At 49.7% G+C, this 13,460-nt stretch overlaps 1 protein-coding gene across 4 annotated transcripts in view; it reads left to right on the top strand.

Moving 5' to 3' along the window:
• The window catches only part of TTC39A (tetratricopeptide repeat domain 39A), a gene marked incomplete at its 5' end in the record, with an annotated part of 52,107 nt that extends 39,346 nt beyond the window's left edge, over positions 1-12,761 (top strand). For 3 of the 4 annotated variants that reach the window (XM_079697229.1, XM_079697231.1, XM_079697230.1), the window contains 7 exons: positions 39-200; positions 4,943-5,034; positions 6,993-7,113; positions 9,291-9,402; positions 9,823-9,937; positions 10,865-10,981; positions 11,521-12,761. In XM_079697229.1, the coding sequence (XP_079553355.1) occupies positions 39-200; positions 4,943-5,034; positions 6,993-7,113; positions 9,291-9,402; positions 9,823-9,937; positions 10,865-10,981; positions 11,521-11,644 (843 nt within the window). In that variant the 3' untranslated portion in view covers positions 11,645-12,761. Of the gene's footprint in view, positions 1-38; positions 201-4,942; positions 5,035-6,992; positions 7,114-9,227; positions 9,403-9,822; positions 9,938-10,864; positions 10,982-11,520 lie in introns of all 4 variants that reach the window. The other variant, XM_079697232.1, reaches the window with a different exon arrangement.
• Positions 12,762-13,460: the final 699 nt, after the last annotated feature.

Below are 13,460 nucleotides of genomic sequence, written 5' to 3'. Positions count from 1 at the left end.
GGGGACGCCCACTGAGGCTGACCGGCAGGTGCCCACAGGCCATCCGGCGGTTCGAGGAGTGCTGCGAGGCCCAGCAGCACTGGAAGCAGTTCCACCACATGTGCTACTGGGAGCTGATGTGGTGCTTCACCTACAAGGGCCAGTGGAAGATGGCCTACTTCTACGCAGACCTGCTCAGCAAGGAGAACTCCTGGTCCAAGGTGGGCTGACACCATGTGCTGGGGGCACAGGGGGGACCAGGCCAACCCAGACTGGCCATGAGCCCCCAGAGCAAGGGCCAAACCCCTAACTGAACGCAGATGTCTCAGCTGGTATTTAACCAAAACCACAAATTCTACTAGGCCTCAGGGTTGGAAGAAACTAAAGACCATGAGGAACAGATGACCTTTAGAACTACAGTGTGTCGAGATTTTTAGTCACAAGGGACAGAAGTGTGTTGTGACTCACATGGTCTATATGAGTGTCGCCCAACAGAACTTTCCATTACCGTGGAAATGCTCTATTTCTTTTTTTTAAATTAATTTATTAATTTATTTTTGGCTGCGTTGGGTCTTCGTTGCTATGTGCGGTCTTTCTCTAGCTGCGGCAAGCGGGGGCTACTCTTCGTTGCGGTGTGCGGGCTTCTCTTGTTGCGGAGCATGGGCTCTAGGTGCACGGGCTTCAGTAGTTGTGGCATGCGGGCTCAGTAGTTGTGGCTCACGGGCTTAGTTGCTCTGCGGCATGTGGGATCTTCCCGGACCTGGGCTCGAACCCGTGTTCCCTGCATTGGCAGGCGGATTCTTAACCACTGCACCACCAGGGAAGTCCTGGAAATGCTCTATTTCTGCACTGTCCAATGTGGTAGTCCCTAGCCATATGTGCACACCGAGCACTCGAAATGTGCCTACTGCAATTGGGAAACTGGATGTCTTCAATTTTATTCCATTTTAACTAATTTAAATGTAAAAAGTTACATGGAGCTAGTGGACATAGTACCTGACTATGCGGGTGTAAACATAAAAGGCTCATTGGTTCATATAACTGAAGATTCTAGGCACATCTGACTTCAGGTAGGGCTGAATTCAGGAATTCATATTATGTCGTCTGGGCTTGTTTTTTCCACCTGGGACTGTGCCCTCCTCTATAACACCTTTGTTGTACAGGCAGGTTCTCTCCATGTGCCAGCAGGGTGGCTATGGGCTGCCTGCCCCTAACTCACATCTTCCCTTTGGTTTCAACCAGAGTCCCTGGATAGAGCCTCACTGGTCTGGCATAGATCACAAGTCAATGCCTGGAAACAGGGGTGGGAGGACCCCTCATGGATTGGGAGTAGGAGATGGGTGGTTCTCCAGAAGAAAAATGAGGTGATGCCCCAGAATAAGTGTGGATGGGGGTGGGCATTAAAGAGATGCCATGTAGGCAAAACGAAGCAAAACAGATGATCAGCACAGCATCTTATAGCTTATAACATCATGGTAAGTGATGAAATAAGTATCAGGTGTTATCATCATAGTAACGATAGCACAGACTTCCGAACCAAGGGTCTTAGCATCATCTAGATCATCACAGAGCATCTGGTAGTGTCAAATCCGTAGCACTTGTGTCTCAATGACCTTAAATCCTTATTTCTCATCTCTCCCCCACCTCTGCATGAAAGTCCCTTTTCAGTCCCCCTACCTGGGGCCCAAACTGAAAGGCAAACTCTCTGGGTGTGGGCAGGTGGGGCCCACGGGAGGAGTGGGCTTTCACGGAGCTCTGTGTGCCCAGGCGTTATCTCCGTCAGGCCCAGGAGGGACACTGAGGCTTAGAGAGGGTGTGTGACTTTCCTGGGCCACACAGCTGCTGTGAGGAGCAGAGGGAGGACGAGGCCTCCAGGTGTCATGGGGTCTGGCTTCCTGAGTCTGGCTCAGCCTCCAGCTCTGTGACTTCGGGGAGGTCAGCCCCTCTTTCTCTGCAACGCTTTCCTCAGAAGGGTTTCCTGTGAAAGAAGGGGTTGTGGCACCCCGAGTTCTGGGGCTTCATTCATCCCTAATCTCCAGCACTTGGCCACCAGAGTCCACCAACTTCCAGCTCTAGGAAGTTGGCCTGTGGCCACTGCCATACGTGCCGGTCCCTCTGCTCAGCATTCTTCTCTGCCTGTACTATGCTGAGTTGTCCCTTTGGGCCCGTCACGTTTCCCACGGTGCTCGCAGCTTGGGTGACCAGAAACCAGATGGTGACGACTGTGTGCTCAGTGCCGTAACGGGGGAATCTGAGGGGAGCTCAGAGGCATCCCTGGGCAGCCCAGCCAAGGGGACAAGGAAGGCTTCTGGAAAAGGAGATGTCTGAACTGAACCTTGAAGGAGGAGGAATTAGGGTGGCAGAGGGGAGGAAGTGGAAGTTCTCTCCCCAAACCGAGAGAACTGCAGGGGCGTAGGGTTTGTGGGTGGGAGTGCAGAGGGACTGTGGAGGGACCGTCCCCCTCTAAGCCACTCGCTGTAAGCTTCTGGAGGACAAGGACTGTCTGATATCACAGAGCCTGGTAGAATAATCCAGCCAAATAAATATGTGGACTCAATAGGCAAACAGATAACTCTGGGAGACAGGAGTCCCATCAGGGAAGGTGGCTGCAGTTTTCCATAAGTGTGGCCCCAGAACATCCCCTGGTAACTTGGATGTCCATGGGTCTCACAACTCTAGGTCACTGCGTCCACCCTAATTCCTGTGGACTCAGTGAGGGTGTGCTGTCCCGGGGGAGTAAGAGAAGGCTCTTAGAGGAAGCCAGCAGACGAGCCTGGCAGAGAAAGGACAATGGCATCCCAGGCAGAGGGACAGCACAGGCAAAGGCCTGAGGTGAGTTCCAGGAGTGATGGGGAAGAGTGGCCAGAAGAGGAGGAGCCAGAAAAGTGGGTCACAAGGGCCCTGAGTGGCTGTTTGGACTTCAGTCTGACAGTGGGGGAGCCCATGCTTGGGGTTTAGATTTGTGCTTTTAAGAAATCCCTCCTGCAGTCGCTGGGCACGCTCACACGCCGGGTCCTGTTCTAGGGCAGGACATACACAAATGAACCAAGCAAAGATCCCCTCAAGGCTCATGTTCTGGTGGTAAGAGAGAGAGACAAGAACCACACAAATAGATGATGGACAGTGTAAGATAACGTCAGGTTCCAGGAAGTGCGATGAAGAAAAATCGGGTAAGGTACGGGTGCAGGGCGTGATGAGCAGTGTGGTCAGGGGAGGCCTTTCTGAGAAGACACCAGAATGGAGTGAAGGAGCAAGCCATGTGGACATCTCCGTGAAGAACAGTCCAGGCAGAGGGCATTGGTGGATATTAGGGCAAGAGGGGGAGGAAGCTGAAGCCGTGAGTTGATGTGTTCTGGAAGCAGCCCGGAGGCCAGTGTGGCTAGAGTGATACAAGTGAGGGGGCAACAGCGGAGGGGAACTGGAGAGGAAATGGGGCGGACCGCACAGGGTCTCGCAGGCCATGACAGGGCATTTGGATGTTCTCCTAAGTGCGATGCGATACCGTGAGATGATGTCTAGGAGGGACTGATGTGATCTGCTTCTAAAAGGTCAGAGTGGCAGGTGGTGTGGAAAATGGCTTGCAGGGCCAGGAGGGGGAGCAGGAGATTGGTTAGGAAACCACGTGGACTAGGACAGCAGAAAGACATCCCTGGTGGCCCGGAGCAGGGACATGCTGTGGAGGCTGGTGCAATAATTGAGGTGAGGGCTAGGGCGAGGCCAGTGGGATTTCGGAGCTATATGGGAGGTAAAATCATGAGGGCTTGGTGGCTCACTACCAGGGCCGGGGAGAGGGAGAAGGCACAGATGACACTGGGAGGTTAAAGATGGGATGGGGAACAGATTTCACAGAGGGGAGCTTCTTCTCAGCACACCCCACAAAGACCAGCTTTTCCTCATGTTGTGAAGGGCAGACTGCGGTGCTGAGGGCAGACCGGAACTGGGAGTAGCCCTGGGCTTCAGCATGGGTGGGGCTCCCAGGTGGAGGTTGCTTCCCACCTTCTCCTAAGACTAGACTCCAGGATGTCCTGCTCCGTTTCCTCCTCCACCCGCTACACTTGTTTGCTGGGTCACTGCCCCAGGTGGCAGGAGCTGTGGTTCAAGACTTGGCCACTGGAGGGCAGCACAGAGCCAGACTCCCCTGGCACTGGACTTCAGGCAAAGGGGAGCGGCTTTTGGGGATGGATTTTTGGCCGGGGGTGGGGGGGTGGGGGGGTGGTTGTGGCAGCTTTCAGTGGCAGCTGTGGATCCAGTGGACAGACCCTTGAAGCCACACAAACCTGGGGTCACTCCCAGCTCTGCTCCTAGCAGCTCTGCCGTCCCAGGAAGTACAGGTGGGGTACGGATTCTTTTCTGGCATTGTCTTTGGGATCAAGTGAGGTGATATATGTAGAGTGCCTGGCACACAGCAAGGCAGTTTCACCAAGGGGCCCTGAGCTGAGCCCTGACCCAGGGCCCTGTTTATTCTTCTGGCCTCACACCTCTTCTTGTACACATCCCATGCTTTATGCTAGTGATTTGTATCCTACGTACACACATCTCTGCCCTCCCTGGCTTTGATCAGGCTGTTCCCCTTGCCTGGAAGGTCCTTTTTCTGTCTCTGTGAATCTTCCCATTGGCCTTCAAGGGCCCAGCCTGAAGTGGCTGCTTCCCTGAAGCCTGTCTTTGTGTCTCCATCCTATCCTCAGTGCCACCCCGTGCATCCTCTAGTTCTTGAGTCTGCCCTGCTACTTCAGAGTGGAGAGGGCAGCTGCTTAGACAGGGCCCATCGTGGATTTAACTCCTAGCTCAAATCCTCAAGCTGCTTCGGCTTCCTCACCCAGTTTCTCCCCTGGGGCTTGGGGATAATATAATGTCAGCTACTATGCTGGGCCATAGTGAGGTTCCAGTAAGGCACTGGTGCCAGTTCAGGACTGTGATTGGAGGGCGGGTTGCTCACGCCTGACTGTTGCTCTGCCTCACACAGGCCACCTACATCTACATGAAGGCCGCCTACCTCAGCATGTTTGGGAAGGAGGACTACAAGCCGTTCGGGGATGACGAAGTGGAGTTGTTCAGGTGGGTCCGACCGTTGCAGCCCATCTGCCCACCGCCAGCCTGAGCAGAGGGAGATGGTGGGGTTGTCGTCTCCCCGACACTCCCCCCCAGTCACCCCACGTGCCTGTCCTTCCCTCCCATCGCCGCCGGGGCCTCCTGTCGCCGCTGGTGAGAGCCCTTGGAATCCGTTCACAGGTTTTCTTTCACAAAAGTGGTTGTGTCAACATTCTTTCCACTGAACCTCTTTCACCTGGAGTGTAGGACAGATGTGGACACTGAGGTCCAGAGAGGTTCCTTCGGCTGAGTTAACCTGATCCACTCAGAAAAGCAGAGTTGGAATCATATAAACAGGATAAAATCTAGCCTCTGCCATTTGTTAGCTGTGTCACCTTGGACAATTTCAGGATCTGTAAAATGGGAATAACCACCTCTGCCTTTGCAGTGTTGTTTTGCGAATCAAATAGAGAATAGATTTAAAGAGCCTGGGGTAGGGCCTGGAGCCAGTAAATGGCAGCTGTTTTTATTCTTATCTGCACTACTGTGTTTGCCTTCTGCGAAGGGCCTAGAGCAGGGCTCAGCCATGGCAGGCTGAGGATGGAGCCTAGGGCTTTCCTCCAGTCATGGTGAGGGTTGGCCCCAACATGCAACATGCTAGGTAACCCTAGCTTCCTGGGCTGTCACAGTCACAGGGTGTTTATCATTTACTGAGTAACTGTGTCTCCATCTTATGTAACTCTTCCAGAAGATCTGTGAGGGTAAGAATCTGTGGGGGAGGAAGAGTAATTTTTTCTCCATCCTTCTAGGTTCTTGGCTGAGACCCTCATAATAAGATTAACAGGAGAAAAGCAAACAGAAGTTTAATAACTCCTGTATACATGGGAGAGACTCAGGAAAACTGAGTTAACTCTCTGAAATGGCCCGAGCCATTACCTTAAGTGCCATCTCCAGCTAAAGGACAAAAGAAGATTTGGGGGGATAGGGAGCCAGTTGTGGGAGGTTTTCAGGTAAAAGAGGGTATGTGGTTGTTACGCAGATTTAAGTCTCTGCCTTCTCCACTGATAAGTTTCTAGAGATTTAGTTATCCTCCTCTTCCTGGTACAGAGAGAGAGAACCTTACAAATGGAGATTTCCCTTATAAATGTAAACGTCTCGTACAAAAAGTTAACTTCTACTAGGTTTTCAGAGCTTTTTGTGTGTCTGTTGTTTCTTAAAAATAATCAGCCTAAAATAATCTTTATGCCAAAGAAGCATATTTGGGGGTAACAACTTCTCCCTTTTATATCATTGTCTCCATTTTAGGGATGAGAAAGCAGGCCCAGAGAGGTTCCACAGTGAATAAGCAGGGGAGGTGTTAGGTGGGGGACCTCACAACTAGGTCCAGCTGTTTGCTGGGCCTGGACAGCTCAGGTTCTGAAGGTCACAGCCATACCCCCATGATTGTGGCAGAGATCAAGGGTAAGGCGGAGCTGGGTGGGTGAGGCCCCAGATGTGGAGGCTTGCCCAGCTGCATACCACATTTTACCGTACCCTTGGGAACAGCTGAGGAGGCCACAACTCACGTGGCCAAAGTTAATGAAAGGTTTGTGCTGTGTGGTCTTGGGCAGGTCCTTCCCTTTATGAGTTTTAATATCCTCTGTGAAAGTAGGGTCAGACTTCCACTGGGCCCTTAGGAAATGGGGGCTGGGAGTAGAGAGAGACAACTAAAAGGCAGAGCAGGCCTGGGGGGTTTGTGTACAGTCTCACCTCTGCCTGCTGCTGCTTCTGGAGGAGCCCCTTGCCTAGCCCTACGAAGTGCTCGGGGCTTGGGGCAGGGCTTGTGAAATAAGGCCATAGCCACAGGCTGTGAGTCCAACACTCTCATCATATAGATGGGGAAACTGAGGCCCAGAGAGGGGCCAAGCAGAGGCTGGGCAGGCTGGGGACTCTGTCCTTTCTAGCATTTTCTTGCCCTCTCCCCACCCTCCTCATCTCTTCCACAGAGCTGTGCCGGGCCTGAAACTCAAGATTGCTGGGAAATCTCTACCCACAGAGAAGTTTGCCATCCGGAAGTCCAGACGCTACCTCTCCCCCAAACCTATCTCATTGCCCATCCCTGCTCTGGTGGGTAGGAGGGTCTTGACTGGCTCTGAACTCTAGTTTGGGATTGTGGGGATGAGCTGAGAGCCAGGGATATATATAGCCACTGGCCCCGGGGGAAGTGGATGAGGGAAGAAAACCTCATGCCTCAGGTGCCTGGAGAGGATTTCACAATTCACCTGGTACTGGGTGGGGGACACAGATGAGCTGGAGCCTGCCTCAAGCTCTGAGAAAGCACTGGTCTACTAGGGATGGGGGTGGGGAGACAGGTGAGTCGGCTGCAGGCACCTCAAGGCAGAAAGAGCAGCCCCCCCAGACAGCCCCACACCCCTGTTCCCAGGCAGAGGCATCCCTTGGCTGTTTTATGTTTCCACCTGTTTCTATCTTGTCACACGATTAGAATTGTTGTTTACACTGTCCCGCCCTCACTGGACCAAGATTTTCTGAGGCTGGGACCATGTTATATTACAGTCAACTCTGAAATAACAGCAATTGCTGGCACTGTTGTTGGGCACTTGCTGTGTTCAAGGCTCCTTATACCCATTGCCTATGGCCTCATTTGATCCTCACAACAACCTTCTTAGTAGGTGCTGGTGGCATCTCCATTTTACAGAAGGGGATAATAAGGCCTAATAGATAAGGAGGAAGATAAAATATCTAGTAAGTAGATAAGATATAAGTAGAAAAATGAAATAACTTGTCCAAGTCCCATAGCTAGTGAGTTAGCCAGAATTTGAACCCAGGTAGTCTGGTTCCAGAGCCCATATTCTGAACCACGGTTTTGATGCTAATTCCATGCATGATTTGAGCAGGCATCAGAGAAGTTTCTAGTTTGTTAAGAGTCCTTGTTATTCAAATAATAAGGCAGCCAGCAAGGTAGAAAGGGTGCTGCTTCAGAGACCTGGCTCTGCTGTTCACTAATTGTGTGACCCTGTGTAGGGTCCCCTTTCCCTTAATGTAAATAATAATATATTCCTTGCCCATTTTATAGGGCAGTTATGAGAATCAGCTGATAAAACATGTTAAACACTTTAGAAATCAAAAAGTTCAATACTTATGTAGAATTTATTTAGAGCTCGTATCCTGAATATCTTTAAATAAAATTTGAGCTATTTTACAGGTTAAAATATACAATAAAGCTATTATCAAATGGGGGCATATGTTGTAAGGAAGGGCAGGGGAAGCAACTATACCAGAAATTTTGGGGAGAATTTCCAAAACTATAATCTGAAAAATGCTATTTGTGCATAAAATGATTTCTGTGATTAAATACATTTGGGAAAGACTGGCCTAAACAAAGTTTATATACTGTAGACCTTCTTGAAGCCTTCGTATGCTAATCTGCATGGTAGGTCTCCAAGGAGAAGCTTGAAGATGCAGTTTTTCCCTAACTTATTTGGCCACAGAACAATCTTTTAATGGAACACTTGCTAACTTGAGACCATATAACAACTTGATAAAACCTTGTCTAAACTTAAAATCCCTCCCTGGAACATAACAAAAGTCTTTGTAGAACTTTATGTATACAAATCACTTTCACATCCATCGCCTGGTTTGATAGTTTAGGAAATGCTAATCTAAGCTAACAGAATTACTAGAATGAAAATTTAATTTAGTATTCTGAACTTCCTGGCAGTTAAGGCAAAAAAAGGCATCAGATATGTTTCATAGGTGGATACTCAAGCTCAGTGCCTTGGCGAAATAGGAGAGAAGGTAACATGGTCTTAAGCTCCTGAAGTGCTTAAATTATGGTTCCTCCAATATAGGAGGCCCTATTAGCTGGATCAAGGAGGAGGACTCCCTGGAGAGTGTGGGGCATGACCTGGTCCTCAAAGAATGGGAAGAGTGTGGACACAGAGAGATTGGGAGAGAGCAGAGTAGTGCCCCAGGAAGCCATGAGCAGAAAAGTAACTGAAAACTATCGGCAGCTATGAGCAGAAGAGTGAGAATATGGGTCCATCTTAAATTTTCACTGGGGTAAGGAGAGATCTCAATAGTAAGTAAGAGATAAGACTCCCCATAACTCCCTCAAGTCCACAGCTTCAAAGGCTGGGCTGAGACTTGTCAAGGCTGGGCTGAGACTTCTAGAGTTAGAAGGGCCTTTAGTGATCCTCTGATCTGAGCTACCCATTTTACAGATGGGGAAACTTGAGGCCCCACTGGGGAGGAAACCTGGGACTGACTTGCTCCCCTGCCCCCAGGAAATGATGTACATTTGGAATGGCTATGCTGTGATTGGGAAGCAGCCGGAACTCACAGACGGGATACTTGAGATTATCACCAAGGCTGAAGAGTTGCTGGAAAAGGGCCCAGGTGACTACCCCCAGGCCCTTGAACCTGCCAGGCTGGGTCAGACCACAGGTCTTTACAGTTGAAGATTCCCTCTACCCAAAATGTCCTTCCTCACTTCTCTACCCTGGTAATTGTCCTTTGCCTTTCCAGACTGAGCTTCAGTGGCAGCTCCTCCAAGAAGCTGTCCCTTGTCCCCCAGGTAGGGTCAGGGCCTCTTCTGGGCTCCCACAACCCCCGGGCTTCCTTCAATCAGTCCTGGTATCACTGTATTGTCATCGTCTCAGTATCTGTCTTTCCTCCCCAGATGTGAGCTCCCTGAGGATGGGGACCATGTGTGAGCCGCCTCTGTCTCCCCAGGGCCCAGCACAGAGTAGGGGCTCCATGAGTAACTGCTGAAAAAATGAACAAACCTGTCATCTTCCCTCACTTCCCTATTCTCAGAGAATGAGTACTCAGTGGATGATGAGTGCTTGGTGAAGCTGCTGAAAGGCCTGTGTCTGAAATATCTGGGCCGTGTCCAGGAGGCCGAGGAGAATTTCAGGAGCATCTCTGCCAAGTAAGTGCCTCTGTGGCCGCTCCCGCTCCAGATGGCCTACTGCTGGGCCCGTGGCTCCAGGGCAGCATTTTCTGGGCTTCTCTTTCCTCATGCACACATGCACAGTGCCTGACTCTGGACTACCCCTACTCGCTCCACGTGTACTAGTGTCTCTCCTGTGCCAGGACCCTTGCTGGGCACAGATCATTCCCACGTTGTCCTCTAGGGCCACCAGATTGCCCAACTACAGGAGCCCATCCGCAATGAGTTTCGGGTGAATGGTGCCCACTGGAGTTTGTAATTTACCAACTCTGCCCTTGGGGAGTGCAGATGTTAGAGAGAGACAGACAGCTACAGGCAACTCAATCTGGTATGGTGAGGGCTGTGCTAGAGGAAAGCAGAAGACAGCAGGTGCCAGGAGGAGGGACCTAAACCTAATAATGCTAGATACCAGGAAAGGCTTTCCAGGGATGCCACTTAAATTGGGAAGTTCACCAGGCAGAGAAAGCAAGGAAGGAGGAGTTTAAGTGGAGTAGGTAGAGCATGTGCAAATGCCTGGACACAGGAAAGACACCTGAGGTTGGGTGACAGTGGCCAGGTCCCTCCCTGCCTGGGTGAGGTTGTAGAGGGAAAGGGTTGCAGATGAAATAAAGGGAGGGTTGGGGACTGAGGTGGGGGTGGGCTAACTAAGGACATTGACATGAGCCATAGGTTGTCAGGGACTTGGGGCCCCAGGGGCAGAGGATCGGAAGGCTTTGCTGTGGATCTTAAGCCTTTCTAGGGCTAGGTAGTGGGAACCCTCCCAAATTGGAATTCAGATCAGAAAACCCCACAAGACCATGAGTTGGATCCTCCCATTGGGGAGAGGCTCAGGAGGAGTCTGAAGGACGTGCCTGAAGGATGTCTCAAGAGCAGAGCCTGTACGCCATGTTCTCCTCTGTCCTGCAGTGAAAAGAGGATTAAATATGACCACTACTTGATCCCAAATGCCCTGCTGGAGCTGGCCCTGCTGTTTATGGAGCAAGGCAGAAATGAAGAGGCTGTCAAACTCTTGGAAACTGCCAAGTAAGGCATGATTGCCCTTGGTCTGTCCTTTGTTCCCCATTGAGTGCAGGGTATGGGCAGAGGCGGCCAGGCAGCAGTGAGGGAGGAGGGTGCTGGCAGAGGCAGTATAGGCAGCCCAGAGGCTGGGCCCATGTCCCTGGGGAACCCAGCTCTCACCTGGCGTAGGGAGGCCTCTTCCTCAATTTACCAATGAGGAACTGATATCCCAGCATCAGGGACTGAGTTACCCAGGGTCACACCACAAGCCAGCTGCAGGGCTGGTGTGAAGATGCAGGTCTCCTGCCTTCCAGCCCTTGGATGGATCTGCCTCTTGAAACCACTCCTTCAAGCACAGGGACCCAACAACAGGACCAAGAGTGGCACCAGAGGGCATGATAACAGGTAATCCCTATTAGTCAGGGCCCAACTCTTTCTTTAGACAGAGGTAGGGATCTAAGCCTCTAAAAATATTCCTTGGCTAGTGGGCTCCCACAGTTCAGACTAAAGGAAAAGCACTTCCTGGAGCAGCCTCATGTGTCTGATTCTCTGGTTTCTTCCAGGCAAAATTATAAGAATTATTCTATGGAATCAAGGACACATTTTCGAATTCAGGCAGCCACGCTCCAAGCCAAGTCTTCCCTAGAGAATGGCAACAGATCCATGGTTTCATCAATGCCCTTGTAGTTTTGTGCAGCATTCCCAGGCTGGAAGACAGAGTCAGCTGGACAGAGCTCCTGGAAACATTTCAAAAAGATCCCCTCCCCCTGCCCTGCCGTTGGGGTCCACAGGTGCTCCAGTGGGATGACACGACATAGGTATCTGTGCAGAAGCGAAGCTGGCATTTTCACCAGTGTGGCCAAGGGCCTTTGCCAAGGACAGAGTAGCTGGAGCCCTCTGCCTGCCCTATCACATATACGGGTACTTGTTTCTCACTGTGATGTTTAAGAGAATGTATAAACAGTTTACATTTTCCTTAGAAATACATTGATGGGATCAAAGTTGGCTTTGGAAAAAACTACCAACCAACCACCTGTAAATCATTGTTTTAACCCATACTGATGTGGAGGTAAATCTATGATGCCAAGGGCCAAAGTGCTTTTCAGACTTCAGCGAGGTCTCAGCTTCCAGGACTGGAAGGACCCAAAGGAGGATCTGCACCGCAGGCTTTGAGGTTTCTGGGGGTTGGACATAGAGGTTTCACACACTCCCACTACCTTCCTTCTTACACTCCCTTTGTAACAACTTTCCAATTTAAAAAAAAATCAAACACGTCTTTTTAGTGAGATAATTTTGAGTCCATCTGTAGAAAAAAAAAAATCGATCTTCGCCACTAAGGAATAGCGATACCGAGGCCTGAAGGAAGGGGGAGCCCTGTGGCCCTTTCTGTGCCAAAGCCAAGAAGTTTGGCAGGTAAAGTTTCTCAGACACCAGTCTGCTATATGCCAAATTGAAACCACTGGGAATGATTTATGAAACATAAAAATCTTCTGTACTTCCCTTCGAGGTACACTTATTTACTGACAGCGTTTTTCTTAGAAACAGAATGGTTATTCTTGGCCTGTTTGTGTTTCAGATTTTTCAGTTAAGAGAAAAGATATATTTAAGTAATAAAACTTATACACTTTAAGAAATCATGCAACATCTATTTCAGTAAAATATGTTGTTGCTTGAATTCTTAGGCTGGGCAGAAAGTTTGAATCAGAAGTCATATGGCTCAGGCATGTTTTATTTAGCCAACAATGTTTTAAAATTTTTAGAATAAGTTACTAACATCTTAAAATGGGGAGATTTCACAAATAAATCTGGTTTCTGGCATCTTATTTTAATAATCTGGCAACATTGGGCCTCATTCCCACAAGGCAACAATCAGTTGGAGCTGAGTAGAGGCTCTTTTCAACACTTATAATCTTTCTGGCGCCTAAAAGCATCTGCATTTGTACCCAGTGGGACTGTTAAAGCGAGGACTCAAGTTCAGTGACCAACAAACACCAAGTTTTACCATTCACAATCTAACAACAGCATACTTCAACTTAACCATTTTCCTGGTAAAAATATTCATCTGTGAAAATGTGATTCCTCAAAACTGAATGCAGTTTCTGTAAAGGAAGAACCACAAGACAACTTTTCCAGTCTTCCAGCCTGCTGTATTTAGCAAACACTTCTGAGCATTTGCCAGAAGCTAGGTGGTTTAATCTATTAATATACAACCAAGCTTCCTGTGACTGATGCTGAATGAAGTTATGGGTTTTAGGTAAAGCATATTCTCATTAGGAAAACAAAGCCGAAAACCCTCATCCTAGGTCCTCTTTTGCACTTAGTGTACTGTCATAGCAGAAATGCTATGAAAGGAAGATTCCTTATTTATTTTGTTAGAACTAGACAAAAGAATGCTTTCCACAGAGGGCAAGTCCTTTGCAAGCTCTCTCTCCTCCACAGCCTGAATGCTGGGAGCCCAGCCTATTTCCAGGTTGTTGGGCAGGGCAGGTGAAAGGGGTGAACT

The sequence above is a fragment of the Hyperoodon ampullatus genome, assembly GCF_949752795.1.
Source record: "Hyperoodon ampullatus genome assembly, chromosome: 2".
Lineage (NCBI taxonomy): Eukaryota > Metazoa > Chordata > Mammalia > Artiodactyla > Ziphiidae > Hyperoodon > Hyperoodon ampullatus.
This window is presented reverse-complemented; position numbering and strand designations above follow the sequence as displayed.